Here is a 27,446-nt window from a genome sequence, read left to right as displayed (position 1 = left end):
AGGCTTTTTCTGTCTGCATGGCCCATGAGGGTTCAAAGACCCATCTCTGCTCCATTTTGTGATCCCTCAGTGGGAGTCAGTGATTTGGAGTGTGGTAGGGATGTTTCTTCTGTTCTGTGGGGGAAGAAATCCACTTGCTGTGGGAAGGGAGCACCATTCACTGTGGTGTTGGCCCCAGGCTCAGATGAACAGTACTCTGGAGCAGCTTTTATTGCTTTGAAAGGAGATCAGTGTGTGAGGTCCATCTGGCACTTCAAACGAGTGTGTTTATTTCAACGTGAGCAGGCTTTTTTGATATTTGGGGTGGAATCTCATGCTTGGACCCATAAAGATCCTAACACCCTTCTGTCCCATTTCTCTGTTGCTGGTGGGCAGGAGGGCACTTTAGATAGGGAAAGGTGATTGAATTAGTTTTCTTCAGTTCTGAGTCTCCTGTCTGCTCTGGACATGCTGCCAAAAATTCATCCAGTCTTATCTTAAGACAGATCTTCAGCTCGTAAACTGGAGTGACAATTAGATGGTGCCTGGGCAGCAAACCTGATAAGAGGCCAAGGAGAGCTGATGTTTCACCCTTGCTAATGGAGTAGCAGACTAGCACTCTGAGGCATCCCTTCTCTAAACAGCTTTGGCGTCCAGACATTTCACAGCAGCTAAAATAAATAAGCCCTTCTCCATTTTGACCATTGAGAGATGGCCTTGCTGTGCTGGGGGGAAGTATCCTGAAACTTGCTTCCCTGAGAGAGCTGACTGTGAGCTACCTGTTAGGGGCTGATGCGGATTCCTGTTCTTGCTGCCTGTGGACAGAGGGAAGGTACCCTGCCCCACTGAAGGTTTGAGAAGGAGAGGAACACTCAAGAGTACTGCCCTCTCTGCCTTTTGAAGGCTTCTCTTTCTCACTTTTTAAAAGATCTTTTGGATTTCTGTGAGTAATTCATTATGTTTGGGAATGGACTCTTAATGTTTGTCCTTCTGTCTCTGCCTTTAGGTGTTGGGTTCCCCACAGAGCCTCCCTCTTGCAGTCATGACCCCATTATTGCAGGAGGATCTCTTTTGATGTTCCTGCTCACCTGGCATCTTAGGAGACTCAGGGAGTAAGAGATCCTGGCAATTGGTTACCACTTACCTCTTTTACCCTGTGAATCTCCTGCAAGCAGCATGATGAAGGATGGATTGGTGGGATCAGTGGAACTCTGTGTCCTTGTGCTCTGAGAGGGTACCCCACTGAAATTCATGGGGAATACTGGGACTTGGAGTGCTGTAGAAACTGGGTTTGTTTAGGATTTAATGCTCATTTGATGTTCTGGTGTGTATTAATTGCAGCCACGAAAGAGTTGCAGGGGTTGGACTTTGCCGTTCAGGGTTGGGATGTTCGTGCTGTTGGGAGTAATGCCTTTGCATGACAGAGCTGTGTCTGTCTGAGCTGCTTTCTTCCCTGTCAGGTGACTAAACAGGTGGGGAGAAACAGCCCATTCCCCACAATCCTTAGCTGATGAATTTTGCTCAGTAGTTTCATTCCATGGCACTGGACAAAGGGGAGCCTGTACAACTGCAAAGGGATGTCCTCTTCTCCTGCTGTTTCTGAGAACTTGTCTGTAATTATGCATCCCTGCTGTGGCATGTTACATTAAAGAAAACCTGCACCTGGCAGGAATATTAGAAGACAAGAAGTTACAAATGCCTCCAACATCAACCTTCTGCAGTACCTTTTAGCTTGGCCTGTCCGCTGTTAAGTGGCAGGAGGTGTCAAAGGTACACAAACATGTTTTGCTGGTGATGTTGTGGTAGGGATTTAATATCCTTCATTCATTCATTTGTATTTTTGTAGTTTATCTTCTTTTTCCAAATTCGTACTTCATGCCCTGCCTCCCATCCTTGTCCATTTTTGTCATCTTTGTGTCTTTTGTCCTTTCCCAGTGGCTGTGGTCTGAGAGCCTGAAGATTAGAGGATCACCCAAAAGGATCTGCAGAAATAGTCAGGCTAAGTAAACCCAATCACCTTTCAGGAGGCTGATGTTCATGCTGGAGGGTTGCATCTCTGCTGGGAAAACATGTAGAGATCTGCAAACATAAAAGGGTTGAAGATGGTGTGGTCGTGTCTCTGTAGCTTCACATGGTGACGGATTAAGCAGGGAATAGCTCTGCTGCAGAATGGAAAGGACATGGGCAGCCTGAAGGAGCACTGAGAGTGAAGATATCCAGCACATAGGAAATTCAGCAAAGATTTTTTTCTGGAATCTCTGTGCTTTAAACAAATAGTAACTCCCTTGGACAATATGTTCTTCAAGACAGGGAGGCTCAGAAGATGACAAATTCTCCAGTTTGAGGGAATATTTGCATGTAGGTTCTCAGGGCTACAGGAAAATCTCCACCCTGTTTTAGCCGGTGAATTACACACCTGGTTCCACCCCATGATGATTGGAAGAGATCTGTACCAGTGGAGTGTTGCCAAGAGCAGAGGCCAAGACATTGGCATTGCCCATTGCCAGAGACCAAGAGCTACATGGTGGAAGGAGCTGAGTTGTGTGCAGAGCCTCTTTGCGTTGAGTTGAGGCTCATGATGGGCACACTGGCAAAGCCCATAATGGGAACAAAGTTCTCCTTTCCAGGGATACCAGTATCAGGTAACCTTTCCAAGTGCACCAGTATCAGGTTGTTCCAGTTCTCATCAGGATACCAGGAGCTTGCCTTTCTGCTTGAAATGGTTAATCCTGCTGTAAAAATCATATTCTTGGTTGCTTGGGAATTGTGCTGCAGAAGTGTCTCCAAAATAATAAATGGCTCTGAAACTCGGAAAAAACAAGTGTTATAGATTACACTTCTCCCCCACTTTTTTCTTTTTGTCTAAACCAAATTTGTATTGCAGAATTTAAAAAATACACAGTCTAATCTCCCTGAAACCTAAACCCATTGATCTTTCCTGTAGGTCTTCATGAATGTGTTCCACTTTTGCAGTGTAGCTGTCATCTTGAAGATCGGTGATTAAAGTAAGGCTTTTTCCCCTAAAACCCCATTTTCATCTGCTGGTATAGCTGTGGTGAAGTGTTAAATCGGTGCAAGATTCATAGAAACTTTTTTATCAGGAAGCAGAAATTAGTAGTGCTTGTTTCCCACTGCATACCTCCCTCAGCACCAGTGCCCATTGCCAATTATGTGACTATAATGTTCTGGGAGAGGGGGAAAAGAAAGACTTCTTGGACTGAAGAAAAGGCTGGGTTGGAGATAATTTTTTTTTCTGAAGCCCATCCAAACAAAACCAATTTTTGATCTATTTTGAGGAAGTACTCTCTTCTCCTGCAAAGATGTAGGTTGTATGTTACAATCCTCAGCTGATGTCCTCACAAGGACCAAATCACTGGGAAAGAAGACAAACCAATTAGATGCTGAAATGGAAAACCCCTGGGGGGAGAAGCTTTGCCTGCATGTGATTTGAAACTGCTGTAAAGTATATAGAAGTATACTGGCAAAAGGGGAAGGATCCCAGTTGAGAATGGAGGAGTGGTGGGTCCATGCCGTTTTGCACTGTGGGGTGTCATTACACATGCACAAATCTGCTGATGTCATAAATTGGCCTGTTTGGTCCTTTTTCTTTCCAGGAAACTAAACAGAAGTGGGTATCTGAACGGCGAGGGAAGGAAGTGGGTTTTTGCAGAGTTCTTGTTCCAAGCAGAAGAGCATATGTACAATAGACTTGATCTTACGTTTGCACGTTTGTCACTTAGCATCTGTCCAGCATGCAGCATGGTTGTGTAAAGTGTCCTGTTAATAACCAGGGGGAAAATACCCAGTGCTGGACTCATCCTTCCCATCACTGGGGGAGAAGGCGGGTTAAATATCCCAATAATAGGCAAGATCATGTTCAGTGGGTGCAGGGGCTTTCTACTTGTTGCAGCCTTTGTTTTTAACCTCATGATGGGGTTTTGTGAAACTACAGATTTACCAAAGAAAAATTTTCCTTGGTTGTACCTTCTGCTCATTTTCCAAGCAGATACCTGAGTTCTCTGGGTGTATGAGGGTTTGCAGCACCAAGACTAGAGAAGGGCAGGACAGGTAGGACACTGGTTGAATTGATCGTAGTGATCAGTAAATATCACCTTGCCTTCCACATATTTACATAAGTAGAAATCAGAGTAAATATTTGTATTGGGATAGACCCTACCATTATGCCAGCTGATGTGTGGACTCGGGAGGAGATGTCGCCTGCCAGTGTCATCTTGACAACGTTAAGTGGGGGCTGATGTTCCTATTTACCCTCAAGGTCTTTGGGTGGATTTATTTTTTAAATGATGTTAAATCAGTTGAATGTGGGGTGGTTTGGTTTTTTCCCCTTTCAACTTTGAGCAGAGTTATTTGCCCTCCAGATTAAAACTCAGCTTTGGAAATGAGAGTGAATTTATGGAGTGTGGTGCATTTTAATTAGAACATTTAATTAGGAGAGAATTCATGAGAGTGGGTCTTGTTTTAAAACGATCAAAGATGTTAAATGAAAACAAAAGGGAAAGAAATTATGGAGAAGCATAAAAGATCATTTATTTTGGGTATCTTCTCTACCCATCAAAGGAGATCACCTTCTGTCCTGTGCTTTTTGTTCCAAATATAGCTGAGGTGCTGCCTGATTTCTGCAGGTCGATGTTGAACTCTCTTTGTAATTAACTATGAAAACAAATTGTGCAGTTGGGAGAGGAGAGAAGTGAGTGTCAGCAGACTGCTGAAGATAGCTCAGGTGTGTAAAATGGCTACACTGTCTCACCGCTGGCTGCCCTGGAAATAATGCTGTGCATTTCTCACTTGTGTTCAATGTCTGTGTCTTCTCTTCAGCCTCTTGCTGGCAGTTATTTTCCATGTGTGGCAGATTAATCTCCTGAGACTTCTGCCCATCTCCTCTCTGAGCTGCATTAACATCTCCTTGCTTTTCATATGAAACCATAAGCAGTCAGTGTGGGCATCATATTTTTCTGATGGGTGATGAAGGAAGCAAGGAGGTGGTTTTCTTCACAAACTATTGCTATGTTGCTGTCTCCAAGCAGCAAATCATGCCAGGTGCTGATGCCAGGGTGAAAGACTAACCTGCAGGTCCATCACAGGGTTTGCTTTCCTGATTCCTACTCGGGTATGTGCCTTCACAGTGATTTCCAAGGAGGCTTAAAAATCAGCATCCCTTTGCAGACCTAAAATACAAATCTCTATTTTTAGTACAGAGCAAGATCTGATGTCCTCAGGAAATGAAGTCACTGACTTCACTGCATCACCCGTTTCTGCCATGGAAACAGTTGGTGAATTAATGCAAGTTTTGCACAGGTTTAACAGCCATCCTCCTCTTCAGAGTGAGGGGTGGGAGGAACATTTTCTATTAAACTCAGAATTGTTGTCTTAAGTTATTAATTCCTTGCATCCTAATATATTTATCTCTGGCTGCAATGAGGAGTTGAGAGCTTTGAAATCGCGCTAGCTCTAAGGATGCTTTCTGCACTGGGGAACAAAGAAGAAGCATCTCTTTAGTAGGACACTACATGGATGTAAAGACTACTTTACATAAAGTGTGCAACTGTGTCTGCATGCATAGAAACCTCCACACATACAGCATGGCAGAGCCTTGCTGCTGGTTTTGAGGGTGTGCAGATCCTTGTGTCCATGGGTTCTGTGTAAATGGAGCATGCAGCATCTTGAGCTTCATCCAGGGAAGGTCAGGACCACCACTGTCAGTCATAAAGCTGTCCTGTCTGCTTGGGACTGAGACAGAGTGAAGAGGAACTAGGATGTGGTGGTAGTGGAGCCTGTAGACCCTCCACACCAATGTGCTCACCTCATCTGTCTTTCCCAGGTGTTACAGCAGGAAGGAGAACATTTTGTCCTAAAAACACAGACTTCAGGACCTGGTTTTACAAGGAACAGGATTAGATTTGGGATATTTTTGACTCTTGTGTGGTTTTTGCTCTTTGTTTGATTCTCTGCCAGCTTTGCAGTCTGTCTCCCCTGATACCCCATGGCATGTAGGAGCCAACTGCGGGGTGCAGTGTGTCCCAGTTGCAAAGCACTTGCCTGGCTGCTGTCCCTGAGGCAGGTGAGTGTGAGCTGCAGTGATGGAGTGTTAGTTCAGCCACGTGGCCATGAGCACCATCCTCTTTGGGACCTTTTCAGTCTGTGTTGTGCGGTTGGCCATGCTTTCTGAAGCTGTTTCCATGTACAGTTCCTTGGGCTCACTCTTGGCCAAGAAAACATCAAGTTGCTGAAAATTATAAGCCAGGATTGTACTATTTATGTTGGAGGAACAGTGCAGTTTACATAGACAGGCTCTTTGCAAAATCAGCTTACGCTGGCTTTTAGCAGTTGAAGTGAACAGCTGTATCAAGTTAGAGATGCTGAAAGGGAGTCCAGCTTCTCCGACATCACAGTGGGCTCTGGGGGAGGGGCAGATGTTTCCAACTGGATTTTGCTGGGGCTCAAAGCAGGAGTGGTTTGGGATAGGGGTCTGAGTGCCATGTTCCCCATGAGGAGCAGGGATCCTGGTGGCCTGTGGTCTTGTTTACCCCCATCCCAGCCATAAATAACAGGCAGGATGCCACTGCCTCCATCCAGATGGTGTTGAGCAATGCTGTGGTGCTGGTTTGATGTTTCTAGTTTTGCTGGAGAGCAAATCTCCTTGGTGTGGGTATCTCAGCTGTGCTTTTCTGCTCTCCTTCATTGTGTGTGAGCCTTGGGCTGCCACCCCAGCCCAGCCCCACAGTGTGAACCCCTTGAATTTGGAGGAAAGATGAGTTAAAGCTTGAAAATCCCTGGGAGTGAGTGAGTACTGGGAGGCCAGTTTGGACGCGGTGGGAGAGCTATGGAAGATCGGGCTCCCCTCAGGTCTTAGCTCTGATGTGAACAGGTTTTGATGCACTTGGTCTGGTCTTTGGCAGGATCTGGAGAGTGTTTGGACATCTCTGTCTAGGCATGGCATGTAGCAATGTGTGAGAAGGTGATGGATTTCTTGGACTGTGAGATAGCCGGAAAAAAAACAACTGTTGGGCAGATGTGCCCTCTTTGAAGTGGCTTGAAGGGTCTGTTGGCCCACAGAGAGGGGAAACTCTCCCTAAACACAGCTGCCTTGACTCTTTGGACATGAATGGTCCCGCAAGTTCTTGTAGAGTGAGCTCAGGCTCCAGGACCGGGACCCCTAAGGAGCACCAACACTGCCAGAGGAGCTGATTCCCTCCCACAGATGTTTTCTATGGCCCAAGAGCTGGAGTAGGCTCTGTTCTGGTTTTCTCCTGGCACCTTTGCCTTTTCCTGGCATCAGTGGATGTGTTAAGTAAGGGAATAGTTTCTTGCACCTGATGGCAGGTTTTTGCCACAGGAGCTGTTTCTCTGATGGGTACCATACTTGTGTTTGCAGGGACCAGGCTGGCCAAGGTCTGGAAATAAGCATTTTTAAGGCAGTGAGGGAAGGAAGTTATTACAAATATGATTAATGGCAGTGGGTATGCATCTTAAAACTTCTTTTTGTTGTTACTTGCTCCTTCTCCTGCAAACTCAGCAGCTGACTTCTGCAGAAGATAAACACATGGGAGGAGAATGAAGATGGGGGCTCTTTGGTCTTCAAAAGCAAATGTGGAATGTCTGACTTGAGACATCTTGAAGAGGCCCAGACTGCAGCAGGAGGGTGTTCATCCTTTTCTGTAAAACAGACCCCATTTAAGGGCTCTCAGATGCACAGCAGCAGTTGCAAGTCACTTGGGCAAAGTGTGATTCCATATGGTGGAGGGATGCATGGAGCTGTGCTGGTCAAAGGCAGCTCACACCAGGGCTGCTTTTTGTCATATAATCTATATTTAGATTGTGTTTTGCGTTCACTGCAATTGCTTTAGAATAGTTTAAAATACAGCTGATTTTGATAGAAGTAAATGAGTGTGATTGGAAGTTTGGGTCCTGGTGACTGTGAGATGTTCTCGGTGCCACGAGGTCTCTGAGAAGATCAAAGCACTGAGGTGAGTGAATGGATCATGTAATTCTGACATGCAGGAAAGCACATGAGTCTGGTCACCAGTGTTTCTGTAGAACTGAATTGGCAGTTGTGAGATCCCAAAGGGCAGGGGCTGCTGCTGGTGAGCTGGAGTTGTTCCTGGAGATGCCTCTGGGTGAGATTTTGCATTCCTTTGAAACATGAGGTGGCCACTACCAGCTGAGGTAGCTGGCCGGAGATGAGGGCAGAGCCCAGGCCAGAAGATCTCTACTTGGCTGCATCCAGTTTTCAGTAGTGGGATCTGGCCAGAGATGTTGGCTTGTACAGGCTGTTTGCCCTTTCTGAGTCACACAATTGTAGAATAGTTTGAGTTGGAAGGAACCCCAAAGGTCATCTTGTTCCATCCTCCTTGCCTTGGGAAGCAGCACCTTCAACTAGACCAGGCTGCTCAATGTCACATACAACCTGGCCAGGGATGAGGAATCCTCCTGTGACTCCATAGATGGGATCCTCCTATGTCCTGTACTGCCCAACTTTGTGGTGGCCTCCCGTTGTTCACCCTGATGTGAAAAAGGATCTGAAAAGACTTATTAAGACTTACTAAAGCAGTGGCTGAGTCCTTTAGCCGCATCTCTTTGTGGACGACAGGATGAAAATCACCTAAAGGGGCATGGAAATAGTTCTGGTTTAACAGCTTCCATGTGTAAGGAAGGTGAACAGGGACTGGGTTTCTGTATCCCCGGATACCCTCTGCACAACAGTGTTCATCCAGCATAAAAAGCCTTGAATTCAGTCAAACTGAGGAACTGGGCAAAGTTTAGGAAGAGGCTTGGTGCAGACTCTTGTTCCTAATCCAAGCAGTATGATATCCGCTTCTAAATCAGCCAGGGGCAACTTGTGTAGGATCCAAGTTGGAGGCAGAGCAGTGGGGCCTCTCACTGGTGCCAGTGAACTTTTGATATGCTTACTGGCTGAATCCCACATTTGGAAGGTAAATCCTGGGGGAAATTGCATCTTTTAACAAAGCACACGCTGTTTGAGAGAAGTTCCTGCCTGCTGTCTGCTGTCCAGAACTTTTGTGTCTTTTCCAGTATTGTCCTCCAAGATCTCTTTAACAGTCACTGGAGAGGCTGGTGCTGCCTGGAGATGATGCTAAACCAGTTCTTTGGGGTATGTAGATGATTGACTTGAAGTTGATGGTAGAGGAGCCTTGCCCACTGGCTTAGACCCTCAGTGCTGGGGGTGTGTTGCACTTTAAGCTGTGTGAGTGGGGGATACCAACTGGTCCATTTTGCAGTGGGTGTAGCTATATTGGCACAACATTCTCATAGGTTTGAGCCCTTCCTGTTGGCTTGGCACCCTGAGACTGGAGGAGGTATCTCTGCTGTATAAGGACTGTGCAGGCCAGTTGAACCCAGGGCTCCTGTTTGAATGTTGTTCATACCATGTCAGAATTAGCATGAACAAATCTTGAGAGTGTATGGTCTTAAAGAGGTATGGGGAAAGAAATGGGTGATTTATTCTTTGGGAGTATTTTTTGTCTCCACATCTGTTACTCTTTCTCCTGTCTTTCCACCCGCCTGCTCCCTCCCAAATTTGCACTTTGTCATTAAAACCAGGAAAGAAAAATCCCAATATGCATATGACATTTTACAAAAGTGCTCTCTGTGCTCTTAAAATCCAACAGTTTTGCTGCACAGCATTCATCTGTAATCAATTAGAAGATTTTCTGATCAACAGAAGCTGGAGGTTCAGTTCCCTGGAGCTTAGCACTCCGCACGAGGAGGTGGGATTGCCTTGGCACTTAGTCTCCTTTCACCTGAAGAAGGAAATTGGAGCTGCAATGAATGAAACTCAGTGAGGCAGAATGAGATCAAAAAGCTCCGAACATGCTTGTTAGCCCTATCCCAACCCCGTTTCAGTGGTGTTAAACCAGATGGTCCAGATGCAGCTTCCAACTCAGGAAGTTCTGAAACTGCTTCTTGCCAGAAACAGAGGAGAAGCTCTTTCTGAGGGTTGTCAGCCCCTGTCAGAGACAAGATAGAGGTGAAAGCTGTGATCCAGTGCAGACTGGCATGTTGTTTTGGGGTTCTCTGTGGTGTGCTGCCAGTGGTGGCATTGAGACCTTGGGTACCTAAGTGAACCTGGTCTAATTCTCCCACCTCAACCCATGAACTTCTCACCTCTCCCTTCTGGAACCAGCCCAGTGTCATACTGATGCCTGATTATAACGCTAGGAGAGCAAAACTTTGTGGGGACAAAACCTTTTTTTGACACTGCTTGGAACCTGCTCTGGCTCCTCTGCAGCAGGGGGACTTAATTTCCAGTTGCCCCATGGTCTTTGGAGAAGGGAGGGACTGGGTGCAGGGGAGGAAGGAAAAGAAAACCTAAGCTAAGTACTAGAAGGAAATGGAATCTCCATAAGTGGGGATGAACCATCTGAATATTTTACTCCTTGAAAAGGAGGACTGAAATCTGCTGAGATATCAAAAACTAGGTTGGGCCAAAACTGGGGCATAATCTTGCAAGGAGAGATCAATTCTGTATGTTCTTGGCCACCAAAATGGGTCTCTTTCCTCCATGCTCTTAAGAGAGCTGACTCTGTAGGAAGCCTGTCCAAGGCTGTCTTCTTTGGCCTCACAGCAATCGAGAGCAGCAGCAGCAGCATCCTGCCTAATGGCCTGAGCATCAGGATGTTTCTCCCCTTGGATGGGGCAGGGGCATAAAAATTACAAATAAGAGGCAGAAGGGCTTTTGAGAAGGTAATAGAGTGCGAGATGGAGTATTAAGCCCATCTCCAGCCATAATTAAACCTGCAGTTGGAGGGTCTGTCACATTGCTTCAGACCCTTGGAAAAAAATTCAGTTGCTAGCTTCATTAGTAATTAAATGTCCAATTACTGTATGTAATGTTTCTGCTTTGCTGAACTCCACAACTGCATTCATAAACAGCCCTAAGGAAGGCCTCTAATCTGTGCCATTGTTCTTCAAGTGGTTTGCACATGCAGAAAAAGAAAAGAAAAATCAGGCAGACATTTATAATATGGAAAGGAAAGGGGGAAGGGGTGGGAAGACGAGGAAATCAAATCAGCATCTTCCACCTCCCTCCCCCCTCGAGGTAGGATCTCTGCCAAGCCCACAGAGAAGCCCTCAGGCCCCTCGAGCATGCAAATGTAATTTTCTATCCAGACAACACACTATTTTTTTTTTTATAAAATGAAGTCCACCCCCACTCCCCCCGAAAACCTCCTCAAATCCCTGAATGCACAACAGAAGCAAGAAGAAAATTACAATGAAAGGAGAGAGAGATGGGAGGGGGGAGAAAAAATAAAAGCAGCAGCAGCCCACAAACAGAAGGAGAGATGGAGGGAGAATTGAGATGAATACACAGTGTCCAGAGTTTAAATAGACATAAAAGATAATGAAGGTGGGGAGGGGGGGAGGAGGGAGGAGAGATTGTAATCAAACAAAATGATTTTGGTCCTCTTCAATCATCCCTGGTTTGCAGGCTGTCATTTTATACAAATTAGAGCAGGGGTAATTGTATGAATATTCACTGGGATTGAAATCACATTTATTAAAGGGAAGGCACCCTTCTCAGGGCCCTCTGCGCCGCTCGGCTTTTGTTCGCCTGGAACAACAGGAAAGTCACTTGCGCGATGGATGATCACCAGATCCACGCCCCCTCCCCTCCTCAGCCCCGGGAGGGCCCGGGTTGGGGTCCTGGGAGGATGCTGGAGGTGGCTGGGCGCTCTTAGGGATAAGTGGCCCTTGTCTTTGGGTGAGAAGTATCGGACTGTGTGAAAATGTCCCTCTGGGGGACAAGAGCCATGGCCTGGGAGTTGGCTCTTCGCCTCTCCTGCAGAGTGGGGAACACAAATGCTCCAGCCTTTAATTTCCAGGCAAGCCGTTATTGAATCAACAATAGCTCAAAACCATTCAGAATGAAATAATTGCCACATTTTTACATCATCATTATTTTTTTATTATTATTATCATAATCATCATTAATTTCCTCCCCCCCGCATCCTGAGTGTTGCTGTGAATTGAATACTTCTTCCTGCTCAGGAGTCCAACCCAGGTCTGTGTCGCACATGTCTGGCACCACGCTGGGGATGGCTCCTCTCATACATAACCAATCAAAGATGTATTCAGGGCCGTTGTGAGGAAACCAGGGATGATTATAAGTCAAGCGATCCAAGCCTTTTGCTGACTGCTCACCCTCGCGTATTATGAAATTTCTCTTAGAAGGGCAGACAAAGCCTTTTGAGCCCGTCTATGGTGTTGGCCTCGCTTGGATGTCTGGCTTTAACTGCTTCACAATGTCAGCCTCTCATTTCTGAAAAAAGGCAAACGTATCCTATTGTAGCATGTCAAGTACCCAACGCTGCCATTCAGCAGCCCAGCGATGGCTGTAACCCATCCTCGGGTTGTCACGGCAATGCAAGGAGATCACTCTGCCACTCGGTAGCCGGCAGCAGGAGGAAGGCGAGGCTGACCTAAAGCAGAAAATGTTCATTTAAATATTTGATTGTGCCTTAGCTCGGTGATGGGATGGGTTGTCCCTTCTCCAGGACAGCTGGGCTGCAAGTGAAATTGCAGTGACTGGGTGTCATGTTTGGTTATTGTTGATAAAGCTGTCTGTAGTAAATTGTGGTGCTGTGCGGGGGTCGCCCAGGGAAGGAGATGTGTTTGCTCAAGGGGCTTGGGATTCTTTTTCTACTGGTGAGAGCAGGTTCTCCATCAGCCCAGGTTCTAGCAGAGCTATGCATCTGTGTGCCAAACCCAGGTGAGAGTAAGAAATCACCTGGTAGGGGACCAAAACAATTTGTTTATTTTTAGAGCTTATATTTTTTTTCCTCTTTGGATCTAAAAAAGATTAATTCAAATCTGAGGCAGCCAGCCCTGCCATTGCAATGGGTACACAGGTAATCAGTCTAGCTTGAACCTTACAGTAAAATCAGCTAATATAACCTAATTAAGGGGAGTGTTTGGGTTGTTTTTCACTGAATGTGGGAACATCAGTGGGGCAGACTGCAGAAAAATGGTTGCATATGTAGTGTCAGAAGATTTCTTCTGGAATCAGAGTGATTGCAGCATCTGCCTGCGCTGTGGAGGGTCCTGCTTTCTTCAGATGATAAACCAAGATCAAAGAGTTGACAGATATTCCTGACATTTTCCCAGGGTTCAGCTGAAACTGCAGGGGTTTGATCTGATAGGCCTGACTCTGCAAGACCGGCCCTGGAAGAGCAAGGTGTTGGGTTCTGTTTCCAGCAGTGGTTTTGTGTTAGGCAGGGACATCATCTCTGGTCCCTCTGCCTGCTGCTGGGCCAAGTAAAACTTGGCTTTCCCCTCTTCTGTCTGTCCTTCCCAAACCTTCCCATGGAAGATACTGCCCCAGCAGTGCCATGGCTGCTCCTGGTGCTGCTCTTGACCGAGCTGGTCAGGTCCTCTCCACCATGAGGCAAGGCCACACATGCTTCTCATTGGAGCCACAACGCTGTCTCTGGCTGCCCTGATTCAACATGGCCTCACATGCAAATAATCCTTCAAAGCATCAATGTGGGAGGCAGCATGTGCTCTTTGAGGTTGTTGGGCCATGTGGTGCCTGGCTTAGCACCCTTGCTGGGGGACCGTGTCCGTGGGGTGTCCGTAGGCGTCCTCAGCTTCCTGCAGACCTGATGTAGAACAGTAGAGCTGCCCATCTGGATTTTAACTAGGGTTTTCCTGTTCTGGCAGTGTTTTGCCTTTGAAATGCAGCCCAAATCCCCACGAAGAGCCCCTGTATTGAACTGTGAGGCGCTGAGGGCTGTGCTCAGGGAGCTGTTAGGATCAGAGGCTCCCTGCGGCATTGAGGGCACAGAGGAGGAGCAGGCTGGTGGTTTGAAGGCATGGGATGAAGTGGTTGTCTGTCTGTTGATAATGTTCTTGTCGCTTGGATTGGTGCACATGTGGTGGACAGACCCTGCAGACCCAAAGCCCATATGAACTGATCCGATGCTCTTTCCAGTGTGATGGGGGTCCTCAGAGACCATGGATGGGTGTGAAGCTGAGCTTTGTGTAAGGGGGAAGAACGTAAAGGTCAACCCCATGGGCAGCCAGGTGGCAGCATCATCATCCCTGCTCTTAGTTCTTGTTCTCTTTGGGTTATATGTTGCCTGGCTCCTCTTGGGCTTTTCCACCACAAACAACTTCGCCAGAGTGGGCTGATTTGCTTCTCATTTGGATACAGGGACCTTAAACTTCTGAAGTGTGTTTGAGCTTCTAGAGACTATGATAAACCCTTTTTGACTGCCAGGATATATCAGTGAGGGAACTCCAGGGTAGACCTGTAGTATCTAGATTGCTTTAGGGTCATTAAATTGCACTGGACTTCTTGAGGCAAGAGGAGAAGGGATATACCTTAGGCCTGTACTTGGGAGACTTTTTCTGTCTCCATGTAGGGAAACAGAATTATTTTTTTTTCGTTACTCTGAGTTCAGTTCTCATTGTCCTAGTTTTTGAGCAAAACTAAGAAGAAAAGTCCTCAAATGGTTCAATATTCAGTTATGATACCAGGGAACAAAGAGTCTTTCCAACAGAAAAGATAATCCCTTGTCTCATTAAGTTTATGGCTTTAAAAAACTCTTGCTGGTTGTTTTCTGTGGGGACCATTTTCTGTGGCAGCTTCTTGGTTTTGAATGGTTTCATTCCTCAGCGCTTCTTTTGAGTAGAAAGTTTTAAGGATGCGTCATCTTGCTTGAACAGGGTGATAAACTGTGAAGCAAATGTGAAGAGCCTTAGAAATGGGCTGTACAAAATGCAGATGTAGGGGATTAGAAAACAGAACTGCAACTACATCCAGTGATAAGTAAGGTTGGACTCAGCAATTTCTGAGCTGTTGCGCCAGGGAGGAGCAGGGAATGATTTGCTTTTTGGCTTCCAGCGAGAGAAGCAGAGGCGGGGAAACCTCCGGGAGTTGGTTTGTGCCTTGGGTACTGCACGCTGTGGTGTGGTCAGCGGAGTTCTCCTGACAGGGCTGGGAATGGCAGGGATGTGAATTACATGGCAGTGTCTGTTGGGGCTTCTACTCCTGTTGCCTATCAACGAGACAGAGCAGAGTGATAAAAACATCCCAGTGGTTTTCATATTTATCAGGTGTTGTAAGTTCCAGAATGGCTGACATTTCCAATGGATGAAACACAGCTGCTGGCAAGTATCTTTTGCTGCTGTTTGAGCGATACAAAGGGAGAGAAGGAGTTTCAGGCAATAACGATGCTTTCAGGTAAGGAAAACCTAACCTGCAGCTGTTTGGAAGTGTACCCAAGCTATCAGTTTTTGAGATTGGAGCCCCCCAAACTAGCATTCAGAAGTATGGCTTCAGTGGCTGTGAGAAAATCCATTCCTGCATGGAGCAGGGGAGGTAGGAAGAGAAGCCCTGGACTGTGGCTCTCATCTGTTGGTGCTCTGATTTCTTTTCTCACATCTCTCTACCTAAAAATTTTTGCAGTTTCTCCAGGGCTCAAGTTGCTCTCTCATGTATGAGGGCACCACACACCTTGAGTCTGTTCCTGAAGGGCCTGCTTGCTTTTGCAATGCTGCTCATCACCTGTCTAAGCAGCTTTGCTGAGGGTTTTGTTTTGCTCAGGAAGCAAGCTTGCAAAAGCTCTTATTGAATATTCAGGCCCTGCCTCTAGCTCAGGGTTTTCTGCACAGCCCTCTCCCTGTGAGATGTCTCTCATTCCTTCCCCTTTGGCTTGCTCATCTTACTGGAGGAGCAAAGCTGCCGTCAGTCCCTTGTGCTCTGGGGTAAGATCTGTTGACGTATCCTGAGACTGGAGTTACTTTCTATTTACAAGTAGTTCCGAGGGCACAGATTACAAGTGCTATGATAAAAATGTTGAGTTGGATCTCTTTATTTTTTCTCTGTGATCAAGTCTTTCATCACTTGCCTCTCCCTAACCAGTTTGCTCTGAGAGTTGGGCGGATTTCAGAATTTCCATCTACCCCAGAAGTTTTGCAGATTTAGTCACCACTGGCCCTGCCTCACAAGGCTTAAAGCTCTCAAACACCCTTTGACTCAGGGAGAGCTGTGCAGGCTCACTGTCTTGCTGGAGGTTGTTGGTAAACCAGAGCATCTTCTACACCCTCATTTTCCTTGTGATGAGCCTGTATATACACTGTCTTCACTGACTTCTTGCTTGGGATGCCTGGGGTGCCAAGACCTCCACACCTATTCCTGCCAGGTGCATCCCATCAAGATGGGAAGTCATGGATGTAGGTCTCCTTTCCATTTCCAGCTTCTTGTGAGAAGGCACAGGGGACCCTATAACTTTGTTCTGCTGGGTCCCTTGTGCCATTTTTTCTCCTAGTTTCCTTTCTGAAGACACTCAAAGACATGAATATTTTGCGATGGGCTGTGAAGGACTTCAGAAAGCTGTAAAATGCGCATCAGCCACTCCATAAACTTCAGAGATGCTGTGCAGAAGCACAGATACTCGAGTTTAGTCAGTTCTGTATATCAAGTGATCCCTGCAGATTTATTAGATGTTTCAAAATGGATTTGAAATAACTGGATTTAGTGTTTCTGGCGATTCATTGAACCATCTTGTTTTTCAGCCAACTGCATAAATGTGCCAGTCATGGGCTGCGGTGTATCAGCCAACTTAGCAAATGGTTTTATTTATAGCTGAAAGAGTGTAGCCAAGGAGTATAAATCCTGGAAAAAGTATAAACTGTATTGTAGAATTAATAAACTTCAAATTCATGGAATTTCTAATGTTCCACTGATGGCTAAAAAATCTGTTTAATGGCCGCTGAGTGATATTTGGCTGCAAAGCAGAAACCCCAAAGTTGTCTTAACAGCAATATTTTTTAGTGTTTATGTGCTGGCGCTGAATGTCTTTGCTGAATGATGGAAAGCTGACCTTCTCTGCTGCGTTTCTGCAGCGACCAGATAAGATTTCAGATCACAGCTCTGCTTTTTCTGTTGATGATCTGTGGCTATAGCCCAAGACGCACTGTTAGATGTCGGGCTGTTTATCTGGAGGATCAGTTGCGTGTCTGGCTAACTTTGGGGGTGTGAAAGATGTTCAGTGCTGAAACCAAGTGCAGGGGAAGGAGCTGATGATCGGAGGGTGGATCCTGTGCTTCCAGAGTATGGCTAGCCAGCCAAAGGAGGTCCTGCCACATCTTCAGAGAAACCAGTATGTGCTGGACCTTGAGAGGTAAGATGATCTGGGCTGTTGAAGAGGCATCGTCCTCCTCCATCTCTGCTCTCCATTGAAACTGCTGGTGACTGTTATGTTCTTTTTGCGGTGATTCATTAAAGTTTCAGGACCTTATTGCACATCCTTTCCTCCTAGGTCAGTGACAGGGCAAGTGTTGTGGACATCTCCTTGCTACCTGGATTATTAATGTGGGAATGTGTAGGACCTGTGTGTGTGCATTTAATAGCTGCTGGTTGGCAAATCTGTGTGTAAGCGCATTGTCCTGGATGGTGTTGGTCAGGGAGTGTTTGCAACAGCCTGAGGTTGGGATCCCCTTCCTAAGTGGGAAGGATGGAAGGAATGGTGACACCAGAAACCACTGGGACTTCATGGTCCCCAAGGCAGGGCGTTGCAGCATGATGTTTTGAGCATGTGGGTGCTGTTTGTGACTGCAGTGAGCTTGGGGTGCCTGTGGGGCCATTCCTATAGCCTGGCTGACCGTTACTGATGTGATCCATGGCAGCCACAGTGTGTCCATGCCGGCTGTGTCTGCAGGTGGTGGTTGAGTCTCCTGCCTCATCTTTGGGTCCCTCATTCTTGGGTGTCCCTGACCTGAGAGAAGACTTCTCCCAGTGTGTCAGGGTCATTACTCTTGGTTGCTCATCTGTTATTGTGCTAGGTCAGCCTAGACCAGCCTGGCATTTCATACACATGGCTGCTGCTTCCCATTTGAGAGCTGGGCTCTAAAAGCCTAGTTATGTTTTATTTATTTAATTTGTTTTAGGATTGAGTTCAGCTAAGCAAGTTTGCAGTTTCTTTGGGTTCTACTGATTGACACTGTGTTTGAACACCACGTTCAAAGCCAATATTTCTTGCAGATGCTGAGATAAGTATCTGTAAATCTTTGCATTTACCATTATCCCCAATTTTCTTGTGCAATGCCTGCTGTCACCATATAAGGGTACTTATCTTGCACATAATCTGATTGGAAAATAAGGCTTTGAAACAGAAAGGAAAATACACATTTCAGGTGGTGTTAGAAATGTCAGTTGTGGATGCTTAAACAGTCCTGATTGTCTCCAGGCTTTGGGGCAGTTGGGTTTTCAGCCCCCTATTGTTACATCCAAAGCTGCTTATTGGAGTCCAAATAGGTTAGAAAGACACCTTGTTTTTCAGACCCTCAGAAGTCTGCCTGTCCCCCACCAAGGAGGATGGCCTTCTTACAGCCCAGCCAGTCAGGTTTTAACCCCTGGCTTAGGCAGCGTGGGGCCGAACAAAGAGCTGCTGCTTTCAGATGGAGCAGAATAAAAAGCTATTATTTCATAATAATACTCTGCTCTTTCCTTCCAAGGATTTCCTAAGGACTTTACAAATATTAAGGCCTGGGCAGTCACCCCTGTGACTGAGAGCTGGAGAAGTGGCTGTGTGTGGGCATCTGAAGGCCTGAACCTGACACATGATCTCTGTGCTGGGGTGGGTTCAAGCCTCAAGTCTCTTGTGCAGTTCATACCCATAGGAAGTCAGGGTGTGGGAGGACAATGAAGATGTTTGGGGCCAGAAAAGCCTCTTGATTTACATTAGTTTTGACCCATTTCTACCCTGTTCCAACTTCTTGACACTTGCCAGTCTTCATTGGGCCTTACATTGAGCCAGTGGCGGTGGGACCAAGGATGCTGGATTCCACACAGGCCAGATGGACTTCCTCATGCCATTCCTCAATCAGGGAAGATAGAAAGATTTCACTGTTCATTTGGACACCACTATAGGGTGGTGGAAATCCAGCTGCTTCCTGGACTGGTTATACCCAACCTTCTGCCCCTGCTACCATCACAACATCAGGTGGGATTGAGGTTTCTTTGTACAGAGGCAGGTGCTTGCAGCCCCATGTCCCAGTGGTGGGAGGAGAGCTGGCATATATAGGATGTCTTCCCTGTAATGCCTGGTCCTATCATTGAGCAGATCAGACCCCACCTTAAATTAAAGATGGGAGCTCCTCTTACCGGTGAGGCTGAGGGTCTTTGCACTTTCATCCATAATTTCCTGCCTTTGTGGTACTCTAGGGCACAAACAGGAGTTCTTTTAGGTTGTGAGTTTTTCTTTCCCCACCTCTTCTTCAATTGCTCCTTAAAATTGGCACCTCCAAGAATGTTATGGACTCTCAGCTCAGCATCTGTCACCTTCTGCCCAGCCTGGGGCCAGCTGTGTCTGGCAGTGAGCAGCAGTGGCTGAGAAATGGTGAGGACCTGCTGTTCTGTGATTGTGGGTACCACTGCAGAGGGAGCACATGGCACTGCCCTCTTTGTCCTCACATCATCCCTCAAAAACCTCCCTCTAGTCAGCATCACAGACGGGTGCGAAGATCAGATGCCGTTCTCTTTTTCAAACAGTGACAATAAGTCTCTTTCCTTTGCAGGGGCAATTAGTTTCTTTCCTTTGCGAGAGGTTTGGTTGGAATGGGCTGACCCCTCTTCGTGGAAGGAGGGCCCCTGTCCCTTGTGTCCCTGGGAGAGGCCACAGCATGGACCGTTTATGCTTCTTCCTTTTAACACAGTGACAGTGGCTTTGTTTTCTACATTTAGTTTGCATCTAAGACCAGGACATGGTTCATGCTGTGTCCCTGATCCAGTTTAAAGCTTTGCTGTGATACAAGTTTGGCCTGGGCCCTGCAGGGTTGAGCTTAATTTTTAAAGCTCTCAATGTGAATAATTCCTTGCTGAATGCAGATCGCAAGAGGGGATATTGATTTAAAGCTTTAAAGCTGGTGGTTATGGATTAAAAAAAAAAAAAGAGGAAAGAAGAAGATTTACTGTAGTCAGAGCTGGTTGTCTAAATGTTAGTCCCTTACAGATAGGCTTTTACTCAGATAGATGTGGGAATGTCAAGAAAGCCTGGTGAATTTTAGCTTAAAATTGTTGGCTGCTGAGAACCAACCTTGCGTTACACTAGATAGTGGTTTCTTGTGACAGGGGAGCATTTGCTGTGACTCCTTAGCCTGAGCTCTGTGAGGGTACAGATGTCCTGTGGGATTGCAGATAATCTGAACCTTTCCCCAGGTTTGGGGGATCAGGAGGACAATGTGCTGGGTCAGGGTGATGTTGCTGTACAGCTGCACACAGGAGTGTCACTGGGGTGGCAGGGGGGGGAGCAATCAGCAGAACAGGGTAGTAGGGGCTTTAAAATAGTGGGAAAGGAAGCTTAGGTAGAGAAAATGCCTTGGAAAAATGAAAAGAATTAAAGACAGGCTGTACATCCAGTTAGCAGACAGGGCTATGAGGTCACTAATGCTGGTTATTTGGATTTCAAAGAGGATCCTATTAGCTTCTGTGGCGGAGAACCATTAATCAGTGGGGTGGGAGGCAGGAGTTCAGGCTGGTCAGAGAAATCAGTTTTCAGTGTCCTTGATGTCCTGCCGGGCTGGCACTGCAGAGTATCCTGCACAATGATGGATTTGTCTCTGATGAGGTGCTTCCAGCCAGAGGCACCAGGCGGGATCGGGAACGCTAAGTCCCTCTGCCTGGAATCAAGACAGGGATACACGGATGTTGTGTCCATGCAGGCCCCACTGCAAAATCTCATCTTGATGCTGCTGTCCCAGGAGTATTGCTGACCTGCTCATAGCAAGTACAAAAACTGAGTTAACTTTGGCAAGTCCCCCAGTTAAGTTTTGTGTTGCTGTTCCACAAGCACTATATGAGATTTGGGGAAAAAACAGTGTCCAGGTGTGACACTTCGTGATCCCTTGGCAATATAATATGTGGCCTGTGTTTTTGTTCCAATTAGGAGTTTTCACATGTGCCAAGGAGCCATTTCCAAAGGAGTTTTGAGCACAGGACCCAAAGTAGCGCTGAAAGTTTGTGAGCTGGGCATGTACAGCAGCCTTACTCTCCAAGCTTGGTGCCTGAAAACCCTCTGAAAGAAGCCTCTGACTGTTTTGAAGAGTCATTTGCTGTAGAAAGATGAGTTAATGCAGAACAAGACTTGGGCGTTGTCAAAGATGTGGTTAAAGAAGGGTTGCTTAGGTAAAATTAAGATGTGGACATGGCAGTTGAATCTGAAACAAAACTTTTTTGGCAGTTCCCAACCACCTCCCCCACCAAAAAAAAAAATGGTCGAAACCTCCTTGCTTGCAAGATCTAAATTTATGCCAAAACTTGTTTAGCTGGGATTTGATCTAACACCTCATTGTTATTTAAATCCTCCAAATGCCATCAGGAGGAAGATATTTACCCACAGTTGTTAAATCCAAATTTCAGGAACCCCAGTAATTCCTTCTGCTACATTTAGATTTAAGTCCCAAGTCTGACCCATTGAGACTTTTAGGGACTGATGTGCAGAGTTTTTAAAAACGGTCAATGAAAAGAGTCTTGGGTGTAAATAACAGCCATTATCCGAGAAAATTGATTAAGATCAGCAAGATCAAGTCTCTGGCTGGACTGAGCATACTTAAAATCCCTAATTCTCTGGCTTTTTGTCTGCAGGATGAGTTTATACAGAAAAGGGGAACCCAAGCCTACTATTTCAACATGCCTGGAATTCATGAGTAGAGCTGGGTTTCAGAGACTTCCCTGACTTGTTTTGGCTAAGTGCTTAAAATGGAAAGCTGGAGATTAGCATGGTGGGCCTGGGGTCATCTCATTGCAGAATATATAGTCTCAGACACACAAGATCCTTTTCTTCAGACATCCTTTCTGGTTGTGATGTTTGAGCCTGTGCTTTGCTCCCTGGCTAAGAGCAGCGTTAATCATAGGACTGGAATTTGTGATTTAACCAAAGAGGCGTTTTAGTGCTTTTCCTGTCATCGATCAGCAGCCTGGAAGCCACTGTCTCAGTGGCATGTCCACATTGACCTCTGTGTTAGTGCTTGTGTTGGTTCCCATCCTCCTGGGTGCCTCCCAGCCAAGGAATGCCTTCCAGCATGCCTGCCTTTCTCCTTTTGAAAGGGATGCTCTGAACTTGGACCCCTCAGAGACAGAAAAAAGCCTTTTTGTGCACGCTGCAAAGGGCTCTTGTGTCTGCAGTAGGGCATGGCAAAGAGACCTTCCTTCTGAATCTGTGCTTCTAAAACGAAAAAAAAAATCCCTTGCATCAGAATTTGCTATTTATATTTCTAGCTCTGAGACTCCTCAGCTGCATTATTAATGAAGCGTTTACCAATTAAGATAGATGAGTCTGCTCTTGAGGGTGTTTGTTAAGGTAAGGTACCTTATTAGCATATGTGATAGATACAGTGCCAGGTGCTGATTAAAACCTCAGTTGTCTCCCCAGGGGCAGAAGTCTTGAGGAAATAAGGTGGAGAAAGTTGTCCTGTTTCCTGTCTTTGGCTGTGCGGGAAGCAGGAAGAGGAGCTCAGCATCCCTTCGCAAAGACAGATCCCAGGGATTTGTGAGCAGCTTGAATTGGGCATGGGGAGGAAATTAATCAGTCCAGATCAGAAATTCCAATAGCTGGAGTGATGCAAGTGTGATTAATGCCTCCTGAATGCAAGAGGTGGCAAGATGCTAGTTTTGCTGCTCTTGCAAGGCTAGCAGCCTGTCAGGCGAGGAATTCTTTTCAGACATTGACCCTATGGGTTTTGGAGGTCTGGAATTGATGCTTCCCTACCTTACAGTGTTTCAGCGGCTCACTAAATTAGGTTTGCGGGCAAAATGATGCTGTGAGGTACAGTCAGCCCACATATGAAACCAATTTTCCTTTGAAACAGCACTAAAAAGGGCGACCAGAAGAGAAACAAGATCATCCTTAGGTCTCTCGTGACCTACAAGAGTTGGGAAGTGTGTATTCGCTTTCCATATGTATTTTAATATGGCAAAGCAACTATATTGTAGGCTTTAATGATCCGCTTGTGAAGAATGTCTTAAAATAGACTTCAGATCTCCTTGGAACATACATATGTGTTTATAATTTTACGGCTATAAAAATATATATTTACTGAATACATGTACTTTGTTTTTCCATCTGCTAAATATAGTCACGTATGAAAGTTATATAGAAAATGTGATTTTCCCCTAAATTATCCTGCTGTCAGTCTGCTTCAATTTCAGCGTCGGCAGAGGCGAGGCGCGAGTGGAGATGGGCGATGCTGTGCTGCCGAGCAGGTGTCTGGAAGCAGTTTGCCTGAGGATGGGGATTACTGGAGGCGGGGTTGGTGGTACCAGCTATTACAAAGGTTTGCCCAACAGTTCATGAGATAAGACCCTGCTTTCAATTTCTGTGCTGGATGTTGGCCCTCAAACTGTTTGATTTTAGGGGAAGGAAAAAAAGAGTGTAAAATGGCCCAGCTGTTTTAAGCTTAGAGAAGAGTGTTGGGTTTGCGCTGCTGAAGAAGTCTGCATAGCTTTTCTTGGAGCTTTCTTTGAGGCTCAGTGCAAGGGGAAGGGGGAGGAGGTGCCCATTTTCCAAGACGTCTTTGCCATTCCTCTGCAAACATGGTCAAACCCATGAAAAGTTGGAATTTGCATGCGCCTAGCAGAGACTTCTTTGATTCCAGCAGCCGGTAATTACCCAAGTGCCTTCACAATGGACAAAGCTCCTTCCCACATGGCTCCCCAGGGAGGCAGGGCTGGATGCCGGCCATCCCCAGTCAGCAACTTCCATCATGCTGGCCCAGGGCAAGTGGCACCAGAGGGACTTGTCCTTTAATAGCTCCTTTAATAGCAGACATGGAGTGGGGAACTTGTCCCTAATTAACAGCAGGGCAGGCCAGTGGGATTGGGTCTAACAGGGGACATTAGAATACAGAGTTGCTCTAGGGAAAGGCAGAAAATGGGACAGTGACTGGAGGAGGGAGACTTTCCAGGGTCAGGGAGAAGCATGGGATGGTGTTGTGCAAGACGGACAAGCCAGTCAGTTTGTTTCACTCTGATATTTTCTAATTGTGCAACTGGAGTCATGGCCCTTTACTGGTTGCTGTGTCTCCAGCACACAGTCCTTGCAGTGGGCTGCAGAGATGCTTGCACTGTGTTTTGGAGATCAGCGGATGGTTTCTCTAAAGAGAGCCTGACATATGACTGTTGCTAAAATCAGTTTTTACAAAAAACACAAGTTGTCTAAAAAAAGGATCGTTCCTCTCACAAACTCCAGCTCAAATAGTCTTTAAAATAAATACACTTCTGTGGCGTCTGCAGTTGGACCTGGCTGGAGGGCCTGGAGTCTGCCTCCTGAGAAGTGTCATGACTCTAGAGTTTGTTTTGGTTCATTTTTGGAGTGTCTTGCTGAGAAGGAAGGAGCCAGGCAGTCATCAGAACAGTCCTTCAGTGGGATCTGGAATGGGGGACTCCACCATTCCTGTTTCCACTCCTCTGAGCTTGGAGAAGGAATTTGAAGAACCCTGAGAAACCAGTCATCAGCAACGTGTCTCTGGACAAGAGTCTGTTGAAGAAGATGCTGTCTCTCTGGTCTTTATTGCTGTCTTCTCTTTTGGGACCCCTGATGGGATGAGTGTTTCTGCTACTGAGCCAACAGGTTAGTGGAGCTTTTGGACCTCCTACTTCCTCACTTGCTAGTGTGCTACGATGGCAGCATGGAAAGACATGCCACTGTCTGGCGCACGGTGGGAGGACACCATTGCACGTGTGCTGAAGCTCCAGAAATGATCACAGTCCTCTGGCACTGAGCAGGAGGTTTCAGCTGTGCTCCCCTAAATGCGAAGGGTCGACCTGCTTCTCCTATTTGAACTGATGTGTGTCCAGCTGACAGGGTGGAAATTTATAGCCCTGGGGAGAGCAAAGGTAAAAATGTATTAACTGTAAATGGTGTTGGTGGGTTTTTCTTTCAGAACCATAGTTTTCTCTCAAAGGAGCATCACAGTAAAGGGTGGCCTGCCTGGTCCTTTTGCCCGTCTTTCCCTGCTTTGTGTGTACTGTGGTGGGGTTGGATGCTTGTGGGAGCAGGTGGGTCCTGTGTCTGAGACAAGTTTCTTTCCTCAAGGTTGTGATTTACTGAGAGACAACAGGAAGAATAGTTTGTGGGGGAAAGCCAGCAATGAAGTGGGACCACATTGTGGCCTTCCAGCTCTGCCCGTGGGGAGCTGGTGGGTGGTATGGTCGGTGGTGTTTTCAGGGATTCCTTGTAAGCGTTTGAGGAACATTTGCTCAAAATTCACAATCAGTTTCTTTCTTCTGTTGTACAAAAATGCTACCAATGAAAATAGACAAGCTCTCTGGGTCATTTCCAGATGCCCTTAGTAAGACATAAGTGTTTATTTTTTATGGGCCAATTTTTGTAGTCTACCAGAACATCTTGTACTGTCTAATGCCGCATGGAGCAATAGCTCTGCAGAGTGTGTTTAATAAGAGCAATGTGCTCTCAGGGATATTCAAATCAGAGTTAGCTTCCTCACATATATGCACTCAGTAGCGTGTGTTATGAAACATCTGGGTCCAAAACTGCACTAAAAAAATCAAATGGCCAAGTCAACCTGAAAGTCCTACCAGGGCTCTGCCTGGAGAATCACCATGTGCAGCCCTCTACTCCGCTGCAGGGCCCTGGAGCAGATGGCCTGGCCTTTTTTTCATTCCTTTTCCTCCTCCTCAGGATTTGCAAGTCAGGAGTAAAACTCAGCTTTGAATTTTCGATCAGCATGAGGAACCACAAGTCCAAAAGGGGCTCTCTGGCTGCGATTCCATGGCTGCGTGGGAGGCGAAGAGCCCTTGGTTCTCCTGTTTCTGCATCCGCCCTTCTCCTGCTGTGGTTCTTGGCTTTACTTCCCAGGTCTGGGTGGCCTGGTACCTGTGGTGCTGGAGCAGCGGGTGACTGGTGTAGGAGGATGTTGGCGGCAGCAGCTCTACCACCGCATCCTGGTTGCCTTGCATGCCTCCAGCTCCCAGGTTCCTGCACCTGGGAGGTGTGCACTGTGGTGCAGCTGACTCTGCCTTGCTTTGGCCCTTCTTGCACCTTCCACCTGGTCTGCGACCTGAGTGTTCTGCCTCCAAGGGAAGCAAAGGTAGGTGTCTTGGGGAGAGGACACGTGCAGTGAAAATTTGCATACTTATGTCTCCAGAGCCCTTTCATGAGCTCTCTTGCCATTGGACATAGTCCTGGCAGAGCTTTTCCATCAGCTCCATGAGGAATGGGGTTGTTCCTCCTCAGAAGGACCATTATCTGTTTTTCCTAGTTTCTCTGCTTTTACTACAGGAGTGGAGAGGGATGGGATAGACAGTGGCTGAAGGGCTGTGCTGCTCTGTTGGGTTCGTCAGTCATGGTACCACAGGCAGGAACACAGTCATTTAGGTGAATTTACTTATTTTATTTGACCTTAAAACTTCTCTCTCCCTTTGGGATAAGTGTTCAGGGGAATGATCTTCTAGATTTAACCTTTTGAATAGGAAATCTGTTCAACAGTGACTTTATCAATGACTGCGGTCCTTCAGAAATGCCTGTGGCATCACCATGTCCCTGTCTGGTGTGACTTGTCTAGAAGACTTCGCTGCAGAGATGGAAAAGGTCTGTTACCAGCTCCCTCTCACTGCAGGAGCCATCAGAAAAAGCAGCCATCAGGGAGCTCTGGTGCTTTCTCTGCCTTTGCTTCATCAAGGAAAGCAAGACCAAGAGTTTGGCTTTAAGGGTTTCTGAAGTTACCTGTGTGCAGACTGGGAGAACATCTCCCCCTTGGCTTGGAAAGGCAGTGGGTTGTGTTTGAAATGAGGCCTGTTCAGTGTGGCTGGCATTGCACCACGTGTGACAGGGAAACCAGCTCTCTCCTGTTTTAAATAAGGATGAAAATGTAGTAGGAATCGGCCCTGGAACAGGCTGCTTATTCTTGGCATGGGCAGCTTGCCTGTGAAATGTGTCAGCGTGGGTGAGGGAGCCAGGAGGGACTGAGACACTTGTGTCCAACGCTCACTGAAGGTCCTTCCTTTGGTGCTCCACCAGGCATTTGAATGACATCTGGATTACTTGCCATAAGCTGGTTGTGGATTCTGTAAAATTGGGCTAAGCTCTTCCCTTTGTAGCTTTCTGAAGGGATCCAAGTCCCAGGGGTCTGGGGTCCTTCTCTTCATGTTCCCTCTGTACACTCTCAAACTCCATGCACGTGGGACAGGCTGTGTCTTCAAAGAGCTGGAGTTAAGCCTGAGCTACTCCAGGCAGTGCTGGTAGGCTGGGGGCTCCTGAGGGGTATCTCATGTTCTCCTACATGCTGTGTGTGCATCTTGGGACTGCTGAGAGGAGCAAACTGAAAATGATGGGCTGACCAGGAAAAGCATTACCCTAGGAATGGATCACCTGGTTTCCTCCAGCCCCACGGCTGATGTGCTAGTAACCAAGAGGCTTTCTCTGTTCTTATAGATCCCAGCTCCACTCTCACCTGTTAGCAGGAGGAGG

The 27,446-nt window shown here is 46.6% G+C and overlaps 1 protein-coding gene across 2 annotated transcripts in view; it reads left to right on the top strand.

The window, feature by feature from the left end:
- The window catches only part of ZSWIM5 (zinc finger SWIM-type containing 5), a 97,812-nt gene that overhangs the window by 24,300 nt on the left and 46,066 nt on the right, over nucleotides 1-27,446 (top strand). The window contains exon 1 of one of the 2 annotated variants that reach the window (XM_071565614.1): nucleotides 17,088-17,144. The exons of the other annotated variant lie outside the window; for it this stretch is intronic. Coding sequence (XP_071421715.1) covers nucleotides 17,126-17,144 — 19 coding nt within the window. The 5' untranslated portion in view covers nucleotides 17,088-17,125. Of the gene's footprint in view, nucleotides 1-17,087; nucleotides 17,145-27,446 lie in introns of those variants that run through there. 2 annotated transcript variants of the gene reach the window in all.

This window comes from Pithys albifrons, chromosome 10 (assembly GCF_047495875.1).
Source record: "Pithys albifrons albifrons isolate INPA30051 chromosome 10, PitAlb_v1, whole genome shotgun sequence".
NCBI classification, from domain to species: domain Eukaryota; kingdom Metazoa; phylum Chordata; class Aves; order Passeriformes; family Thamnophilidae; genus Pithys; species Pithys albifrons.
This window is presented reverse-complemented; position numbering and strand designations above follow the sequence as displayed.